Raw genomic sequence first — 20876 nt, 5'->3', positions numbered from 1 at the left:
GCCCGCCGGTATCAAACCGGTCAAAGCCGCCGGGTGAGATGTTACACTGCGATAATACATGCGGCTGAATGACAAGGATATTTTTCCAGCGCCCCACTGGCAGCCTTCTCCAAGTCTTCTGATGTGTCATGGTGAATGCACCAGAACTCCAGATGCACGCCGCACTCCCCATGAGCTTCGCCTCAGTTTCTTTTGGAAAGGCGGTGGGGTGGCAGTTATTTCCTCTTATTTCCTCTTTCCTCTCTTATAAATTGCAGCTGTAAAATAAAGTCCTATTGGATTTGAAATACTGAATCCACATGAAAGGAATTCCGCCCCGGAGAGAGTAGGATATGCATGATTTTTTCTAAACAAGACGATTTTAAATTTCAGGACTGCTGCTCGTTGCCTAATCAACCAACAGCGTTGCTTCCAAGGGCGATAAATGTTAAAGATCAGCGCCCGACCGGTCTATTAAACTTTAATTAATTAATTAATGGATATGAATCAGAATGTGCTATTGCCTTCTGACAAACAGACCTTTGACTATGGATTTTACTGTGAATGAACAAGTACTTCTTGATGCAGCCTGGCCACGTCAAAGCCGGAGGTTTTATAATATCTCCTCGGATTGCCTTGAAGCTTCAATTCCACAAGTGTGCGCAAGTGGACAGGCTGAACCGAATCCTATACAGCAGGTTTTTAAAATGAAGTGTCTCTTCACGTCTCGCTTTCGTACTCTCCAAGAAGAAAAAAACAATGACTGTTTTGACTCCTTTTGGGCCAAAGTGAGCGAGAGGAGAGATGGAAAGTCAGACAAACAGATAGACTGACAGATGGACAGACAGTCAGTCAGACGGGATTGAAAGCAGCATAGAGCAGAGAGCCTTAATATTTCAGATCTAATGCATTATTTATACCCTTGGCGAGCTGGCTGTATCCGCTAGAGTGCTCTTGGGTGAATGGAGAGTTTTCGATTCGGCTCCGTGTGTGTGCGAGTGTGTGTGTGTGTGTGTGTGTGTGTGTGTGATTGGCGAAGCAGTGGATGAAAGACAAAGATGAAAGCAGCAGCCCGGAGGCCCTATCTGCGAGATCCATCTGTTGGTGGAGTGAAGCTCTGAAGTTACTTTAGCGCTCAGGTAGGCACCCTAGGTGGCACCCAGAGGTGAGTGTGTGTGTGCGTCTGTGTGTGTGTGTGTGTGTGTGTGTGCTTAGGTGAGTCTGTGTACATAGTGTGTGTGTGTGTGTGTGTGTGCGTGTGCAGAAGTCAGGGAAGCGGAGAAGTGATGCAGATGAGATGCGTTTGGACTTGTCAAATCAACTGCTAACAGCAATGTCACAATGTCATACCGCTTATGTGCTGTACACACACACACACACACACACACACGCACACACACACACTAATATTTAATGTCTCTGTTACCATAGATGTAGATTACCTTCTGAAGCTACAGTGTCAGAAATTGGAATGGGATACACACACTTTCCTATTGTACACACAAAGACACACATGCACTATATACACAGATTAATTTAAGCCCCCCAACACACACACACACACACACACACATGCAAACACACAGAAAATTATGTACTCTCTCTCTCACACACAAACACACACACACACACACGCACACACACACACACAGACTATATACACACTCTCCTAAGACTCTCCCCTCTCCACACACAGATACACACACGCGCGCGAACAGTTGGCACTTTGCATAAACGCACCTGTTTCATTTCAATTACTGCACCGTGCCTATCCATCACTAGTCGGGTCGATGCGCTTCAACTTCCTTGCATCCCATCCCGTCTCTCTCTCTCTCTCTCTCTCTCTCTCTCCCTCCTCTGTGTACTCCAGCTATGAGGGGGCCGGCGGAACGGATGAAAACCCCGCCTCCTTCCCTCCTATTGGGTTGTATAAGGACTATGGGCTTACCGGGGCGGGGGGTGGAGGAGGAGGAGGAGGAGGTGTGGGGGGGTGCAGCGCTGCGTCTGACAGCTTTCGCAGCGGCTGAGCGGCAGCTTCACTCGCCCGGGCTCGCTCAGTAGGGACTCTGCCTTTTACTATTATTACCACCAAGTATTGTTATTACGGCATTGGGAAAGCGCTTTCCAGCAATGCCCCAGCTCCGGCTCGGACCTCAGAAAACGGACTGAATTCCCACTATTTTGCACTGGTTGTTGAATTTGGAGAGGTTCTCTAATCCACCTGCCTGCGCGCGTCGGGAGAAAAAAACAAAAAAAAACCAACAACCCAAAAAAGCCCATGGAGGGATGTCGCGATGTTGTGCACACGGAGAACTAAAACTTTGGTGTCGACATGCGTGATCCTGAGCGGCATGACCAACATCGTGTGTCTCCTGTACGTCGGCTGGATCACCAACTACGTGGCCAACGGGGGTCCCAAAGTTGCGGAGAGCGGCGACGCGGAGAGAAAGTTGGAGGAGGACAGCAAGGGGGAAACCCTGAGGATTATCGAGAGGCTGGACCGGCTGGAGAGCGTCGTCAACGAGCACATTAAAGGTGAGCGCGGCCCCATCGGCTCTTAACTGTTCCCTTATAGCCTGATCAATTCATCAGATGCCAATAGGAATATGTTGTTATGAGTGATACAGATCTGAAGCCCTCCTAGAGTAATCCTATGATACATTTGAGTGCCTGTACAGATATCACAGCAAAACATATAAGTCCCTATAAGGATATTATAGTGATATCACAGGGGATAAAAGTACCATAAAGTACCATAAGGTCACTATAAAGTCACCACAGACACACTCAAAATCCCTATAGGAATATTATGCGATCATACTGATATTCCCTCCATCTTCCTCATAATGGGCAGTTTCTTTAAATAAAGGTCTGTTTCCATTTATACACCGCTAGAGCCTATAATCAATTCATCAGATGCCAAAAGGAGCATTTTATTATGCGTGATACTAGTGTGAAGCATTGAAAAAGAACTATAGATCGAATTTTGTGATGAATTTTAGAATGATGCTATAGTAATATCACAGCAAAACATATAAGTCCTAATAAAAATGTTACAGTCCTATATTAACTTAAGCCCCTATAGGAATATTAGACTGATTTTTCACAGTGAAACATGAAGCCTAAGTCTGTATAGGACTAATGGAGGAATATTATAGTGATAAAACTGCCATAAAGTATGATAAGGTCACTATTAAGCCCTGCAGACACACTGTAATTCCCCATAGGAATATTATACTGATGTTTGATTAGGTCACAGCATCTTTTTGGTCTGATCATGAAGGGCGGTTTATTTAACTAAACCTCTATTTACAATTATACACAATTACAGTCTGTAATGAATTCATCAGAGGGCAAAAGGAGCATTTTATTATGAGAGAATGAAATCCATTGACATTTAGTGTCCTATTTAAATGTACTATTTGTATTTGCATCGTTGACCCATTTCTAGCTCTCTCAGGCCAATTCTAGTCCAACCTAAATTCAGAAATCAGATTAGGTCATTTGTCTAACAACACTATTGAGGTCAGTGCTGGACTTGCCCAAATTTTTCATATGACAGCCCGCTCTGTCTCTAAGCACAGTGGTATTAAGAATCAAGGATGAACAGCCTACCTCCTGTGGTAATAATTCATGTTTTATATGCTGAGAGTCCAGTAAGTATTTGCAGCAAACCAGAGGCAGGCCCTTCTCAGATGTGTGACGTCATCAGGCTCTATTTACAATCAATGGGAGACTTGACTTTGCTCATTGATAAAAATGTTCGCTTGAGCTTCTCCGGCTCGACCTCGCACACCCACGTCTCTAACAGCGTCCCCCCGGGTCTTCTCACCGCTCCGTGTTTTAATTATTCTCCACAGAGCTGTACATCAGTGAGTCAACACAGATTAGGGAGGAAGGGGGGCAAACTGTAGACCTACATAATTCACTGCTATGAAGTGTACCATGCAGGATGCAGGGGAAAACCACACTGGAGCAGTAGTGCTGAGTATATAGAGTATACTCCCCTCTAACGCCTGATAGACAGAGGACTCCACTCCCTGGGTAGATAAGGGCCATCGTTTATCAAACATCTATGAGGAAGACTGTTGATCCAGGATTAATTCGGGGGGTTCAGATGAGAACGTGCCGCCGCTAATCAGCGGAGGGTGAATTAATAGTGTTCCGAGGAAAAACATCATTTCAGATGCATAGATACATAAGCGCTGACACGCACAGGCTCAGATGTTTAACTGGCACACTTGGAGTGTATGGGCTTTGATTAAACATTGTACATTGATAAGAAAAGGACAGATGAGAGACAAGGCATTGCGACATGGATGGGAACGGACCTGACATTGAAACATGCTGTCTTTGCACTTCTATGGGGTGCTGTACATGCCCTTTTTCTCTATGTGTGTGTGTATGTGTGTGTGTGTCTCAGTGCTTTGTATTCCTTGTCCACACACACTTAAATACATACTCTAGACGAATGAAACCGATGCAATTTACATTAGAGTTGAGAATTCAGCATCAATAGTATGGCGGACAGCATTCAACAAGTACTTCATTAAAAAAACAAAGTTACACCAAGTACTTTCTAATATTATGCAAATGGAAACATTTCATCTGCAAAACAGCAGACAGCAGCAGCGATGCCTTGAACGACACTTGCCATGCGTGTTTGCTTATTACAGCCCCTAGTCCAGAAAAATATTAATTTTTACGTGTATGTGCACAGATTTCTGAGCGTTAAGGACGGAAAATAATCGCAGAATTTCTACCCGATCCTACTGCAAATGACAAGATGAATACATTAAGCACCAATGTTCACACAAAGTAAGCCAAGCATTTATAGCTTTAAAACATATTAAAAATGCGTCATTCTGTCAACTCTTGCATCGGTAACTCAATATGGGAATGAGGAAAAGTCTTCAATCCAATAAATCAAAATGTGAACAAAGCCAGCTGTCTGGTCACAGTGGTTCAACAAGGGACACTCTACTTCTAAATTAGCTTTGGCCCAGTATTTCAGCATCTGTCAGTGTTTTACATATATGAAAACACAGGGAAAATGATGAATGCGCACCATTGTCTGCTGTTATGCAAATCTTTGTATTACTTCGATGCGTAATACCTGTATGTGCTGTATCAGGTTTCTCTGCTGATGACTTCACTGTTCATGCTGATGACCCATAGTAGATCTATACTGTAGCAGTGGTTCTCAACGTGGGGTCCGGGGACCACCGGGGGTCCTTGAGGGGTTTCCAGGGGGTCCCCAGCAAACTGATGATTTATTAAACTTCAGTTAACACAATTAGAGAATGTAGAAGAATGACGATTTTGATCATAGTTTCACTGTTATCTCTCTACCTACAATACAGATAGTCATGGAATTCTGGAAAAAATCATATCTGACAATAAAAATATTCTCAGATTTGGGTCCGAGAGACAAAATCTCATCAAATGGGGGTCCGTGGCCCTAATGTGGACTAAGTTAGGGTCCTTGATATGAAAAAGGTTGAGAATCACTGATCTATAGTACCTCCAGTATTGTCTGATGTGGTTGCGTTGGATCCACCTAAAATATGAAAGCAGGACCCTTCCTTTTGCAGAGATATCAGTGTCAAACACAGCACAGTTATCATTAACATGCAGCATTGTAGACTAATGGTGCACAGAACTGCTCAGCAGTGCTAATACAATCTGCTTAGGTTCCGGGGTTACAGCGGGTGAGTAAATGTAGCCTCCGGACCGCTTGGCACAGTCCGCTCCTCCACTCCGCTTGGTCCTCGGAGCCGGTGCCAGATTACATTATCAGCCATGGGCTGATGTGTTTATGTGTTTATGCTTTGTCACTGATACAAAAAAGACCAGACGTGGGGAGCAGACGTGCCGGTTTGAATGAGGATAATTCAACGTTAAGGGGCACAGGGAGAAAATAAAAAGTGTATTTTTACTAGTTTTTAAGTTGAAAATCCATCCTAAAATGTAATTTGCATGTGGAATTCTTGGAAGGGTTTCATTCCAAAATGCTTTATTTTAATTTTGGATAATGAAAATTTCTTTCACAAATACAACTGACTACTGCAAGTCATCTAAAGTGTTGCTGTTTTGTAAGCAAAGGTATCAAGATGACTAATAACTTTGATAATGATCCTTAGTGAGTTATACTGTCATGCTAGCCATCATTTTGTCAGATGATATTTATGAATACGAAGAAACAAAAACTGAAGCTGCTGTACAGACAGTGAATTGGAGACCGACTCAATGGGTTCATACAATACTTGAACCAATACACCCAAATGTGTGTTATGGTAAAGTAATATTTCTGTCACTTGATAAGATCAGAGCTTAGAGTTTCAGTTCTCAAGCAACTTATTCATGTCCTCTGATTTAGAATACACTTGCTAAGATCACATGCACAAAATCAGTTTTAGGGTGGATTCTCCCTTTACGTGTCTGAGAGGAAATGAGAAGTGCCAGCTTCGCCGAAGATATTGAGTGGCCCCTCTGGCCGGTGCCGTGTTACATTGCTGTGCTGTGGCGAGGCGGAGGCTCGGCGCTCAGGTGGAAGACAGAAGAGGGAAGAAGAGATTCAGGTCATGAAGACACCGGCTCACATTTGTTTACAACAATTAATTCGCACACGGTGGGGCTGGCTGGGCATGAAATACGCAGGATTAAGGGCACAAGAATAATCACCGCTAAGACACAAAATGGATTCATGCTGTGTCTGATCTTGGCTATAATATGCACTTTTCGCTCAGACTTAGGCGTCTTCATCGCATCTGTCTCCTCGTGTGATTTTCTTCTGTTTTGACCTTTGCTTTTCCACTGTTTGTTTCTATCCATGTCCCGTCAACTAGGAGAAGTCTTATTTTTAGTCGTCTCTTTGTGTGTCAAAGCAAAGAGACGAATGGAAGTCGCTGGGAGTCGATCCGTGTTGACAGTGTGCTGAAGAGTATGGCATATCTTGCTATATCTGCTTCTGGGGGGATGGACTTATGAGAGTGTGTGTGTGTGTGTGTGTGTCAGTGTTGGGTGTGTATGCTGAGCTTGTTCAAGCGTCGCGTGAAGAACGTCGCCACCACAAAACGTCACAAACAAAAGAGTATAAAAGTGGGAAGATGCCTTTTTTTTTACTGTATTTTCCTGTGCTCTTGATCCCCACCCCCACTCCTTTCTCTATTACCTGCACTCTAAGATGCCTGAGGATAATTCAAAATATTGCAATATAGACATCAAGGGTAGAAATTGTGAACAAAGACACAAAAAACTAAAGCGGGTGGACTTGCCTGGTAGTAGAAAAACAATAAGACAATAAGAAGTTCAAAGAATGCTGCATCATCCCCGGAGATATAGGGGTGAGGCATTAAAGCAAAGAGGGACCGCTGTTCCTGTGATTAATACCGACCTCCCCCCCCCTCGCACTCCGAGCTCTCACACCGCTCGAACTCAAAGGGAAGGTGCAGAGGGAGAGGATGCGATCATTCGGCGGCGCGTCCCGCTTCTGTATTTTCTGTCTGGTTCTGTCTCTGAGGAGATGTGACGCTCCCCAATTCCAGACGTGTCAATTTATTCCGATCGGAGCGCGGCGACCGCGTTGCACCTCCTCCGCTCTATTTTGTTCCGATGAACCTTGACAGCGGCGTGCAAATTATGAAGTGTCAGTCAGCGGGAGCTCGTCTCAGGCGGAGTCCGACTCCGAAATGAACTTGTTCACCTGCCACTCTGCAAAAAACGTCTTAACAAGTCATTTAGTCTCATATTCAGCCTTCAAATCTTATTTTTGAAACAAGTCACAATAAGGCAGATCACTGCACTACTATCAAGAAAATGAGACTTGACTCTACAAAATTCTTGAAACAAGTTGATTTGCATTGGAAACAAGTGAAATTATCGAACCCCATTGGGAGATTTTTTCACTTATTTTAAGAAAATTAAAATTTTAGGACTCAATAATAGACTAAATTATTGTTAAATTGCAATTTTTTGCAGTGCAAGAGCTGGGAAAGAATAGAATCATGTGCTGTGTGAAACATTCGATAAAGGTTTGAATAGAGACAGAGACACTGTTTTGTTTTGTTTTGATTTGATTAGAGAGAGCGTACGGTGGCCAGCAGGGACAAAGTTTGAGAACAGACAAAGACCAAAGACTGTAGGCTATGTAACCAAGGCATCAAATGATTGGCGTTGGATTTGGTGTGGCAGGTGGATTTTTTTTTTTTTTGGTGAATAATGCTATTTTAAATATTGTTATTTCAGTATGTCTAACTGGATGGTGGATGTACTTTAGATGAAATTGTTTGAAATGACAATGCACAATATTGACTGACAGTGAAATTCAATGTGATTCCATTCTATGTGATGTGTTTCCATGTGATTACAACACCACAATTATTAGAAATTAGGTTCACCTGGCAATCTACCTGTCCCCTGTAAATAAGGAACGTATTCCTTCATTTGTACACACTGATGAAGGCCAGATGGCCGAAAACGTTCTGTGACAGATGAACAATTAAATCAAGTGAATGATATATTTCTGAGTGCGACCCTCTCTTCACAAAATGGTTATATGCATCTAGGATAATGCACCAGGTGGTCAGAGCGCAGTGGCATCCCTGCAAACAGAATTAGGTGGAATTTTACTGACATTTGACGCTTGGTGGTCACATCAGACCCTGCCTGAAGGTATTCCTGCTTCAGTTGCAATCTGAATTCTGAGGCGGCGGCCACGCTGATCCATCAGAACACAGACAGAATTATTAAGGGATGGATTTCTGTCTGTTGTTGTGTTTTGGTACGTCAACATGGTGGGCGAGGCAGAAGGCTTTGCTCACAGCAGTGCTGCTTCATAGAAAAAAGAAGAAACGGACTGTGCAGTATAAATTAAATAAGAAACTGACCTGGAAAACCTGCAGTCATCCCAACATTACACCAGGCTTTCTCTGTTTTATCTTTTTTTTGGTCGGACCATGTCTTTGTTCGCCGCTATTTTCCCCAAAACAAATGTAGGAACGCCTCTGATTGACTGAACGGACGGTGATGAATCCACCTGTCCAGAACAACCCAGCTGAACTTTCTGTCCGTCAAAACTGTTGTCAGCCCTGTCCGGACAACAGACAGCTCTCATTGAAAATGAATTGAAATGAACAGAGACTAGTCCTTAGTCATAACCAACACACACAAAGCTATAAATATTCATAGGTACTGTATGTGCAGTCTCACCCAAAGCAAGAGACAAGAGAAAAGAGAGAGAAGACTCAAGGCTGTGATAGAATCAAACGAGACGTTCTGGTGCTGCTCCGTTGACAAGAGATTAGAAAGCAACCTTGTGGACACTGTACAGTATCAAGGTTGATTTTCCAGGGGATATGCTTCAGAACTGTCAGCACCACTTAGAAATAAAGCTCATTTGGGTGAAGCGATGGGTGGAAATGGAGATCAGTTCACAGCCGATGAACGCTCTTTTAAAAAATTCATGTCACACTGTCACATTAGTCTACTCAGACGAGGATGGAGGAATGACTGATGAATGTGTAGGGAATTCTGATCTTGACAGGCTTCAAACTCAATTCTGACATCATGAGAACTTCAAAAACAGACAATGACTTGCATAGATATAATATAGAAATAAGATTATCAATCACGAGACACGATGCGCACTTCGCTTACTCGCCAACATCAACTTTCTTTGTTCACAAGAAAGTATTTCCCAGTGTCTGCACTTCTACACAATATGTCCAAATATATATTGGTAGCAGGTTGTGTGGATAATGGGCATTATGTGAGTGCAGGAACAGCAGACACGGCACGGCTGCTATCATCATTCATACACTGGTTTCGCATTATTTTGCTCATCTCTTATTAGCGATCGCAAAATTGAGGTCAGCTCTCATTTGCTGTTCCCGGGTTGCAGTTCTCAGACTGTGTCGCTGCCCATTTCGGGCTACAGGCGTCCGACTAGGTTTGTCGAGATTCAGGTCTTCAAAATGAATTTGCCAGCTCCAGTTAGTCTGCACCTGGAGGGTGGGAGGGGGGATCTTGCGGTCTACACTGCAAGATCGTCATGGTTTCAGGGTTGACCGTCGATTTGGATGGTGCCAAAAAGCTGCCAAAATTACGATTGGTCCTTCTCGCTGGACTGGCGCCATCTGGTCCAGTTGTTAGAACAAACTTTTTCTCACTCTCAAGGCTGAAATCTATGTCTGGAATTGTGTTGTTATTAGGGATGGGACGATAAATCGAAATTCAGTATGTCGCAATACAAAAATGTGATGATACGTATTGCGGGCCAGACTTTGTCACTGAACTTTTATTTATTACATCGTATCGTGGCTGTATCGAATCGTGAAGCCCATATCGCATATCGAAACGTATCGTGAGATAAGCAGATCGTCCCATCCCTAGTTGTTATTTTGTATTCATCTAGCAGTGTCAGTTCTGCAATGAAAAACTTTCACCAATGTGCCAAACTGTCTTAGGTAATTGGTAAACTTAGTCTTAAATCCAACTAATACATATACTGCACTTTGTTGGTTATCACTGTTCCTTTCTCTGTCTTTGACTTCTAAGGTACAATAAAGATAAAAGACCAGTGAAGTATGTACGGATTTGAGTTTCAAGTTCCCTTTTGTGTTGCCTTTTGCAGTATTATGCACCGGAATTTGACATGATAATGTGTTTGAAAGGAATTAACAAAGAAGAAAAACAGACATTGGAAACATCCTATTGAACTACCTTAGCCGACTTCACATCCCTCCAGTCCCACCCTTTAAATCGTTCTCTTATATAATAGTCCATATGAAACTCATAAGAAGACCATAAGTGCAGGTACTTTTCGTAGGAAATGCAAAGCAGCTTTCCTCGCTCTTTGATGGTCCTGTGAGACCTGGTACCACGGTTGTTAATTAAAGAAGGGGACTGTGCGTACTGCGGTCAATATCGACCTCGTCACTTCACACACACACACACACACAAACACGCACACACATGGGAGATTCATAATGGACTCAACCTTCACCGTAGAGACTCTCTGCGGTGGTTTGGGGTGTATGACCTGACATACACATGCATATTTGCATATGCACGTAGGCTACACACACACACACACACACACACACAAGTGAAGAACACATGCACACAGGCAGGGCACACAGAGACAACACACACACACACCTCCAAATCCCAAATGCTGTAAAGTGCAAGCTGCTAATTTACCCACCCATGCATACAGTTGTCTCATCCCATAAGCAGGCAGTGTGCAAGGAGGTGTGCAGTGTGTGTGTGTGTGTACTGTGTGCTTATATGTGTGTACTCGTTAATCCATGTGCTATGTGCTGTGTGTTTGCCACATGTACATGAGTGTGTGTGTGTGCGATCCTCCAGTCTTCGCCACCTCGTGTGCACGTCATGTTCTGCGAGAGAGCACTCTCTCACGGTGGCAGGCGGCTTGGAGGAGCCTGTTCACATTTCGCACACGATGTGTCCAACATGGAATCTAACACTCAGCGAGGCTGCCACTGTCACTCACTGTCTCCTAAATCCCAAAGTGTGTTTCCCAGAGGCTGCACCGGGCCACTGCAGGGGAGGCTTTCCTCTGTGCTGCTCCCCCCTTGAGCTAAATACCCCCCAGCTATAGGCTTCGGGAAGAGTATCGCATGCGGTGAGCCTCGTAAAGTTGTCGTCTGGAGTTGCAGCAAAACGCCTGACACATTTGGAGGTCTCTTCTTAAAGCGCCGGGTAGGAGCAACGAGGGTGCGTCGCAGGGAAATGGAAATGGATCCCCAAAGTGTTGCGGAGACAAAGCTATCGACTATCTATTGTTGCCGAGCTCCTCTCCGGTCCCTGCGTGAAATCGTTTCGGCTTTGTAAATGTGTAGTTGGAGATTGATTTTGAAAAAAACACAGATTTTTGTGATTCTGCACAGTCATACAAGTTCAGCGGATTGCAGTCTAGATGTTTCTAATTTGTTATTCATTGTTCCTCTAGGCACTGAAGAACTTTTCGTACTTCCTCAACACATTACACATAGGTGAACCAACCAGTGAACCAATATTGGACGAACTAACGGAACCAGCATTACAATACAAACTTATCATAGATTCACTTCCAAAACTGTAACTGTAAAGGCTGATAAGGTACTACATGTGTAAAAGTATTAAAAATGCATTCGGATTACAGTTACTTATTCATATAATTCATATGATCCAAGGATTACAGTCACAAGCTAACAGTCAGTGCATGTTAGACATGGAATTTAACACTTAATCTATGTCTTTTTCATTCCCTATCACCTGCCGTTCCTAATTCTGCCATAGTTACTGTCTTTTCTGTCCGACTGACATCCGAGATTCACTCGCAGGTCCCCAGACTGCAGATGTGCCTTCAGTGCTGCTTGCCCTGTAGCTAAATACCAGCTTCCAGCTCTTGGGGAGGACTATCACACACAATAAGCTTTCCCTCCACGGTGGGATGAAGTTGTCATCTAGAGTCAGGGGAGATGCCTTGAAACTTTCAGAGCTCTAACTATTGTGAGTCTGCTGTTATCCAAGTCCCACTGAAAGAAACTCAGAGAAATTTACCCCGAGGCGGTTCTTAGAGCCCTCTGAGGGCCACGCTTGTCTGTAACACTGTGAGGATTACCTCATGTGTTTTTTACACTATTATTTTATGGCACTTCAGCCTTGTTAAATAATAGGTTTTAGAGCTGTTATTATTTTAATGGAATTTTAATGCTGCACCAGGCAAGATTTTTATGTAAAAATGCACTTGCCTTATCAGCCTAAATCACAGAGTGGGGCTCCATTCCATCCTCCCTTCATTGAGATGGCATAGATTCGCAGCATTTGCTCAAATTAAATTCTGGTGTCGGGTATGGTCGCTTCTTCACCCACAGGTGTAGTGCTGGCAAAAGATTTTTTTCACCATCTCCAGCCCAACCAGTCACTCAGAAGAAGAACTTTCGGTCAGAGTGTGTAGTTTATATCACATTACATGATTTCTGGGTAATGAAGTCCTTCAAATTTCAAAAATCCAAACGGTTACCTCTTGCTGCCACTTGGGAACACCAAAGTGCGAAGTTGCCTAGTGCAGCTATATACGTTTTAAAGGTCCCATATGGTGTAAAACAGGATTCCCCTTGCCTCTGTGGTTATAAAGGAGTTGGATGGTCTATCTAAACATGGTGAAAGTATCAAAACGCACGTCGCCAACTAAATCCACGCAATCCATATTAGAAAAGCAAGCCTCTAAACGAGCCGTTTGGACTTCCGTAACTTTGTGGCGTCACAAAGGTTCGCTCATTATCATTTCTGTAAGAAATAATAGACTAACAAAGTGTTTTTTTCAAAGCAGTTGAGCGGTTGTCATTTTTTATTACCGGAGGGTTTTCCCTACCTGTAGCTGCCGGGCCGCGGTGTCTCACGTTTCACTTCTGAAACGGTTAGCCAATCAGAACAGAGGGGTTGTTAATATTAATGAGCCTTAAAGACACAGCGACAGAAACAGCCTGTTCTTGGTAAGGCTCAGAGAGATGCTGGAAAATGAACGTGTAAAAATGGATTGAGAGTGTTTTTGGTACATGACACCACACACACAGCTTTGAATGGACCTCAAGACAGAAAATAAAACACTGGAAAGTGTAGAATATGGGACTTTTAAATGTATTATTCTTTTTGTGGCATTTCAACATCAGATCACGCAGGCTGCAGTGGAGAGTGACAGGACAGGTGTGAGAAAGAGGGGATGAAGTGACAAACATGAGCCGGATTTGAACACACAATATTGTGATGTTGTGAATATTGTCTCTGGCTACTGAGCCACAAATATATATCCTTTAGGCCCAGGACTTTTCTGTGGTATTTTGCAGAAGCTTTAGTTGGTGAAGGTTTTATTTTGATATGACATTTCTCAGAGCACTGGTGCAGCTACAGCGGTCTGTTGGACATGGAATTTACCACGGCATGAATCTGCCTCTGGTCACTGGTCACTTCTGGTTCCTGAATCTGAGGCTGATGTCTTCCCCCCCTCAAGCTTTTTCTGCAGCGCTGTAGAGAGCGAGGGCTTTTGGTGCTGCTGTTCTGCAGCTAATTTTGTGTTGTTGTTATCTCTGGGAGGCGATTATATATCTGGAACATTTGGACATTTATCTGGTGCTACTTTAGTGGTAATCTGCAAGATCCTGCATTCTTAGTTTGTCTCTGTCTTTGGTTGTAAGCGCTCATTGCTGTGGTGTTTTCTTATTTTGTCTCTGTCTTTGTTGCTAGTCGCTCATTGCTGTGGTGTTTCTGCATTGCCCTTACCAGAGATCACCTGTCAATCAAACAGTGTGTCCAGTACTGTGACGTCTTTTTCCTTGGATTCCTTGGACAGTTTTTCCCAGGAAAGACCTACCAGACACCAGGTGTTTAGAACAGCAAATGTGAAAGATTTCATGAACTGGCTATAGGTTGGATCACTATTGTGTTATAGCAATCGGGGATAGACATTTCTTAATATAAAAATGTCACGTACTATTACTTTAAATCTCACACATTCTACCACTATCACTCACTCACTGTCATCTCAGTCCAGCAGACAGTAGCGCGCACGAGTGTCTGCTCTTCAATCCCCCCAAGGCTTAGCGCCGACTCCTCTGCAGGAACGCGGACAAAACTTTCGGTCAGTTTTGTTTTGTTGTACGGCTCTGCTGCAGTGATACCGGATTGACTGATTTGTTTTGATATACCGCTTCCCGCGTGCCAGTCACAAAGCAGCCTTGGTGGAACGACGGTGGCCTGTCAGAACGCGGGATTTAGCAGTGGATGAATCTGTCTGTTTTACTCTCTGTCACCCCGGGTCCCCTGAATCTGTCACGGTCGCTCTCGGCTGATATGAGCGCTCTCTCCGCTCCCCAGACAGCGGGAAGATATACGGCCGCTCCCCTGGAGCTAAATACCTTCAGGTCACACGCAGTTTTTGTTCCTGGTGGGAAAAGGTTATCATCTGGGTCATGGGGGAGGGGAAAAAAACCCTACCTGAATCATTTGGATGTCTAGCACTTCGTCTTCCGCTGTTGCTCGCTGTCATCCAGGTTGTACAGAGTTTGGAGCCCGGCGTAATCTCTGCCCTAAGGCTTTATTCCACCCTCTCTAGGCCTGGGATCGACTCTTGTGTTTCTCTGTTGAGACGACTTTCACTTTGCAAGCAGCTTTGTGTTTGATATCTAATTGATTCCGATGACGTACGTACGTACTCTGCCTGAGATTTGAGCTCTCGCCGCAACATAGGAGAGAAATACAGTACCATATGTCGGCGGGACAATTTCCTTCGTGCCAAGGCACATTTTGTTGAAATAACAAAAATTCCAAGCCGCTCTAAATTATTCATCTCTGGGAAAAAAAATGTTGAAAATGTTACATGGAGCCTCGCAGGATTTAACAGGAGGGTTAGCAAACACCATTAACTCCTGGCCCTGACCCAGATTTTTATTAACTTGGGGTTATGTTTGGATTTAGGCATAGATTTTCTCAACATGAGAATCTCAAGAAACACCTGAGCTCACTCTGTAGCTTCACTCGCCACGCTGTTTGAGCACCACTTATTTTTTGTGCGGGATAATCTCCCCAAAGAGAAGAGCTCTAAGCTACGACGCTCTAACGCTACATGGCAGCCTTACAGAAGGCATCTTTCCAGTCTGGAGACACTAGCCTTTTGCTTCGGGAAGATTATCTAAGATGTGTGAGTCTGCCACCCACTGTCGCTCGCTGCCATCTGAGTCCCAGCCTACAGTCGTCTTTGCCTTAAGGCTGTTCACCAATCCCCAATCCCCCCTTCAGATCCCTCAAGCTCCTCTGTAGCGCTGTCAAGTTTCAAAGAGCCGTTTGATTATTGAATGCCTTTGGCCCGAAAGATATCCTACATCCCAATCTTACACTGTACACTGTCTTTGTAGAGGCTCTATCCTGAAAAGCCTAGTTGAATGAGGGTGAGGATTTTGGCAGGAGGAGTCTTTCAGAGTGGAGGATGGGATGAAGCGCCTAAGACTTTCTAAATGAATTCAGAAGAGGACACACAGTCTATCTTCTCTTATGAAAACAGTCCGGCCCCACAAAGTCAAACAGCACTAACTATTTTCTGTGTGTTTTAAAAGTAAAAGTCAGTAACCAGGGTTTATTGTAGCTCTCATGTTCACAAACATTATACCCATTAATGCTATGAAATTATATATAGTCCTTTTTTGTACCAACAAAAGTGGATTGTTGGGGCGAAGGATAAACTTTAATGTCATTTTTTCTCAGTTTCTGTACTCTCAGCTTTGTGAAGCAGACTTAAAGCTACAATCTCTAATCAATTTGCTTTATTATACAGACTGTGTTTGTGTAGATAATCTCACACACAGATGGGCAGTATTAATGTACTTTAATTTGTAATATGTATTATGCAGCTGTCAAAATCATGCAATTTTCACCAGAATGTGTTTGAGGACAAGATTTTTGTTTATCAAAAATGCCAAAATACTCAAAGATGGATTATGAACTACTTCACTTACTTTCATTTACTTCATCTGTCATCTTTCTACTGCACACCCAGTCCTTGAACCCACATGCCCTGATATCTTAAATCAAACCCTAAACATTAAGTTCAGCAGCATATCTCATACAGCTAAAGACACAATACATGCCTAATTAAGCAGTAATACAGCTTTCTTTAGATAATCTACAGGTCTCATACCTTCACTATTATCAGTTGCTTCTTTAACTTTCCATGAAGCATTTGGCAGGATTTTGTTTGTTTGTGTGATAATTAAATTATTAATTCATTTTCAGTATTATGAAATGCGTGGATTTTAGTTAAACATATGCCAGTATTTTTTAGACTTTTGCTAAAAAGTATTTGACCTTTTTCTTCTCTTTCTTCTTTCTTCTCTCTTTTCTTCTCTAGTAAGTAATAACATTACCAAGTCATAAGCAAGCAAAACATTTTTCAAGCAAATCTGTCATTTATTACAGCATTTTTTCTGAGCAACTGTCAGAGTTTACAGCTGCTATTTTGTAATCAGATTTGCTGTAATCCGATTACATGTAGCCTGTGCTGAGTGCGTCTCCCCCAGGTGTTGACTCGCTCCATCTGACTCCCATACTGTGCTGCAGCCGAGCGCTTTGCGCCCCGAGGCTCTGCTGTACCAATGTGTGAAGCCTTTGGTGCTACAAAGCGGCTGCCTCACAGGCAGACAAATGGCAGACCACTGGGAAGCAGGGGTGGGAATGTTTTCACTTGCTGTTGTGTGTTTTTTTTGTCAGGATTTCAGGCTTTTTGGACGCACCATACCAGTCTCTTCTAATCACGATGAACATTTCCCTGATGTCATCATGGTGGCACCTGTCTCTGTGTCTCAAGAACAACACGATAGAAACTTAACTCTTACACCACAGATTCCCTCTACAGAGTCGATGATCTGAGTTGATTTTTAAGCAACTTGTTGCATAAATCTGCATGTTAATGAGGAAAAACTGATGCTCTTTTAACTACTATAACTCCTTAAAGCTTTAAGATAGAGAGTTCGTATTAATAATACCCATGTGTTATGTGAAGACGTAGAAACTTTTCCTAATTAATGCATTAATTAGCTTAATTAATGACCTCGTTAGCGTAGCTGGTTAAGCTTAATATATCATGGTGATTATGGCGGGACATTAGGCAGCTCATGTCCCTCCTCTTGTTTTGAGAGGATATGGGAGAGCAATTTCATCTGAGTGAGTTTTCTTGAAGGCTCATTTGCCAACATTCAGAGACTCAATATAGATTTTCTTTTCAGCTATTTTTTTGACTTATTGCTTATAGACTGAATACTTGTCTTGAACTGAAATAACCCGGTGTACTCGAAAACAAGCCTTTTGCAGCCTCAGAACACATACAAGATCTGGTTAAGCTGTCACATACTGTCAGTTGTTGTGTCAAGCGCTCAATCAATCAAATATGTCAAAACAAAGCCAGTAGTGGGGTGACAGTGTTTCAATAGAGCAGGCCAGGCTGCAATTATGGATTTTGGGCTTTAACAAAGCTGCCATCCATAGACATTTTGCTGATATTGTCATGGAAATAACATTGTGGTTATATTGAGAGTTTTGCATGGATTGCTCTCATTAGTTTCCACTCCAAACAGGACCAGATGGGGCTTTTTCATTACTAATAGAACTGAATTTTCCCCAAAACAAAATGTGCAGGTTTTTTTTTTGCATCTCATTGTCAGAAAGGTAACTTTTGTTTGATAGATTACGGTTTCTCATTAGCACATAATGCTTTCAATGAACATATTGACTCAACTCTGGGTCTGCAGAGCCACGCAGTAGAAAAGTTACTAATCCCTCTGCCCACAGCTGAATTATAAATGATCTTTGCAAACTGTTTAAGCGTAAAGATTGCGGCGACTTTCAGGGAAAAATGCAGTTCTTGAACAGCGCCGATGATTGAATGTAATGGAACTGAAATGAAGCGAAGTGGAGCTATGTAAAGGCTATTGTTGTGGCGGCATACACAGCTCTATGCGGCTTTGCCCATTTCAGCTCGACTAGCTGTCACTTACCTCCGGGGATACAATGCAATCTCTCTGCCCACATGGGTTTAGAATCGCCGCAACTTTCCGAGAGAGGTGGAGACTCGCATGAGTGGCAAATTGAATTCGAGGTGAAGTGAATTGGCTGAAATTTAATTCTGTTGAAAGTGAATAGCGTAGAATGGGACGCGGGGCGGAATTGAATAGATTTTCTTGCTTTGTGTTGATGGGTTACTTTGCAAAAGTACTATGCCAGCTATGAAACAAGCATAAAAAACACCCATTCCAGGATACTCTTACGCGTTCAAAGAGATTCTGTCCATGTCCTCCGATAGTGACGCACAATAGGCCGCGGGAATGAAATGGCAGCGGAGATTGCGGAATTATTTCAGCGATGGAAAAACCTCGGCCGCAATCATTGTCGCGTCACTGGGCCTTTCAAACAAAATGATGAAAGAGAAGGGGAAGGGGCAGACGAAGAGTGAAAGATGCAAGAGACGGACGGGGGGGGGGGGGGGGGGGGTAATTGAGAGAGAAAAGTAGGAGGGGGGGCAGTGGGAGGATAAACAGATTGAGAGAAGCAGGGAGGCAGAGAGAGAGGAGAGGGCATAGACAGAAGTGGACTGTGTGTGTGTGTCGGGGGCAGAGAGAATGAGCGTGTGTGTGTGTGTGATTGAGAAAGGAGATAAAGAGAAAGAGGGAGAATAGAGAAATTGAAAGGAAGAGAGTTTCAATCTGTCTCTGGAGAATTACCTTTCTTGTTGATGCTCTGGCTCTGCGATAATCAGGTGTTGCAATTCCACTTCCCCGAGGATCCGAAGAGCAGATTACCGAACAATAAGCTTCTCTCTCTCTCTCTCCCTCTCTCTCTCTCTCCCTCTCTCTCTCTCCCTCTCTCTCCCTCTCCCCTCTCTCTCTTTCTGGGTAAACAGTGTTGTTTTCCATCCTTTGGTCCATATTCATGTCTCAAAATCCTTGGGGAATATCTGAAAGAGGCTAGTTTATTTGTGTGTGTGTGTGTGTGTGTATGATTATCCATGTGAAGCATGCGCATGCATACCTGCACCGTGCTTGTGTGTGTGTGTGTGTGTGTATGTGTATGTCTGCGTGGGTGTGTGTTTGCAACAGCAACAGGAGAAAGGAGTTGATCAGCAGTGTTTTGTGTCTTCAGGGAGAAAAATCCTGCCTGCTCAGCCAAGGAGAAGATCGACACACACACACACACACACACACACACACACACACACACACACACTTCCTCGCTGTTTCCCCCTGGCTGCCTGGTCGATGTGATCAGCAGGGTGCCTTCCATGTACAGTATACAGTATGTGCATGTAGCAGTTTGAGCACAGCTACTGTAGTATTCCCAGAACTCGTCTGGCCAGCAGTGGCTGTATTTTATTCCCTAATAGAAAATTACATTGCTTAAGCTCAGTAATGAACCGCTCTTTCTTTAATGTTTAGCTGTGCGCCTCGAGGAAAGACTGGCGCTCCTCCGCCAGCTCTTTGTTTCCCCACTGCTTTACTCGGCCGGATAAACACTACAAGATTTCCTGCATATTCTTTGAACCAATTATGCAAAAAAACTTGCAATCCAAGCCGTATTTTTCTAGTTTGGGCCGTGGTGAGAAAACTATTCCAAAAACTGTTTAACCGGATCTTCTTCTTTTTTTGAAGATTTCTTTGGGGGTGTTTTTCTTGGCTTTCGTGAGCTTTTGAATTATAAGGTTCTATCTGGGTGGAGTGAAGCTCTGAGGATACTGAGCATCAAAGATTTGACAAACCAGAACTGGCAGAACTGTTAGGAACTTTAAGTCTTTTTAAATACCTAACCCCAAAAGGTTCTTTTAAATACAAAAAATAACACCACACAAGAATAAAGTAAGATTCAAAGATCATGAATATGTAGACAGTAGAGAGGGAGAGAGAGGGAGAGAGGGATGACATGCAACAAGAAGACGTACGTTACAGTTACATAGTGTGAACCTCAGCCAACTGAGCCACCGGGCCGACCCTTAACTGGATCTTTTCAAATTTGTGGCTTAATTGGGACTTCACCTTGTAATGTTTCCACCTCCCCAGGGCTTCGTTCCATCATATATCATCCAGGCTCCTTATGAATATTAAAACAGCTAAAAGAGCTATCCAAGGCACTCCAAGGCAAAAGTCAGTCAAAAGCCTTTATTTTACTTGACTAGTCATAATTGTAAGTGAAAACCTGCACCCAATGGGTCCCATATAGATACCCAGATGAAGGCCATGGGGCTGAACTGCACTGGGTGTCGTTTTTATCGTACAAATACATTAAAGGCTTTCAGAATTCTCTAGCACCTTGGATCTCTCGTTTTCCATTTGATTACTAGAGGACGCTTCTTCCAT

General features: G+C 43.3%; 1 protein-coding gene across 1 annotated transcript in view; it reads left to right on the top strand.

Annotated features, from left to right (window-relative positions):
- Nucleotides 1-2273: 2273 nt before the first annotated feature.
- Nucleotides 2274-20876, top strand: part of galnt18a (UDP-N-acetyl-alpha-D-galactosamine:polypeptide N-acetylgalactosaminyltransferase 18a) — a 111468-nt gene continuing 92865 nt past the window's right edge. Inside the window, exon 1 of the mRNA XM_078282905.1 lies at nt 2274-2514. Within this exon, the coding sequence (XP_078139031.1) occupies nt 2274-2514 (241 nt within the window). The remainder of the gene's footprint in view (nt 2515-20876) is intronic.

The sequence above is a fragment of the Centroberyx gerrardi genome, chromosome 4, assembly GCF_048128805.1.
Source record: "Centroberyx gerrardi isolate f3 chromosome 4, fCenGer3.hap1.cur.20231027, whole genome shotgun sequence".
In the NCBI taxonomy this organism is placed as follows: Eukaryota; Metazoa; Chordata; class Actinopteri; order Beryciformes; family Berycidae; genus Centroberyx; species Centroberyx gerrardi.
This window is presented reverse-complemented; position numbering and strand designations above follow the sequence as displayed.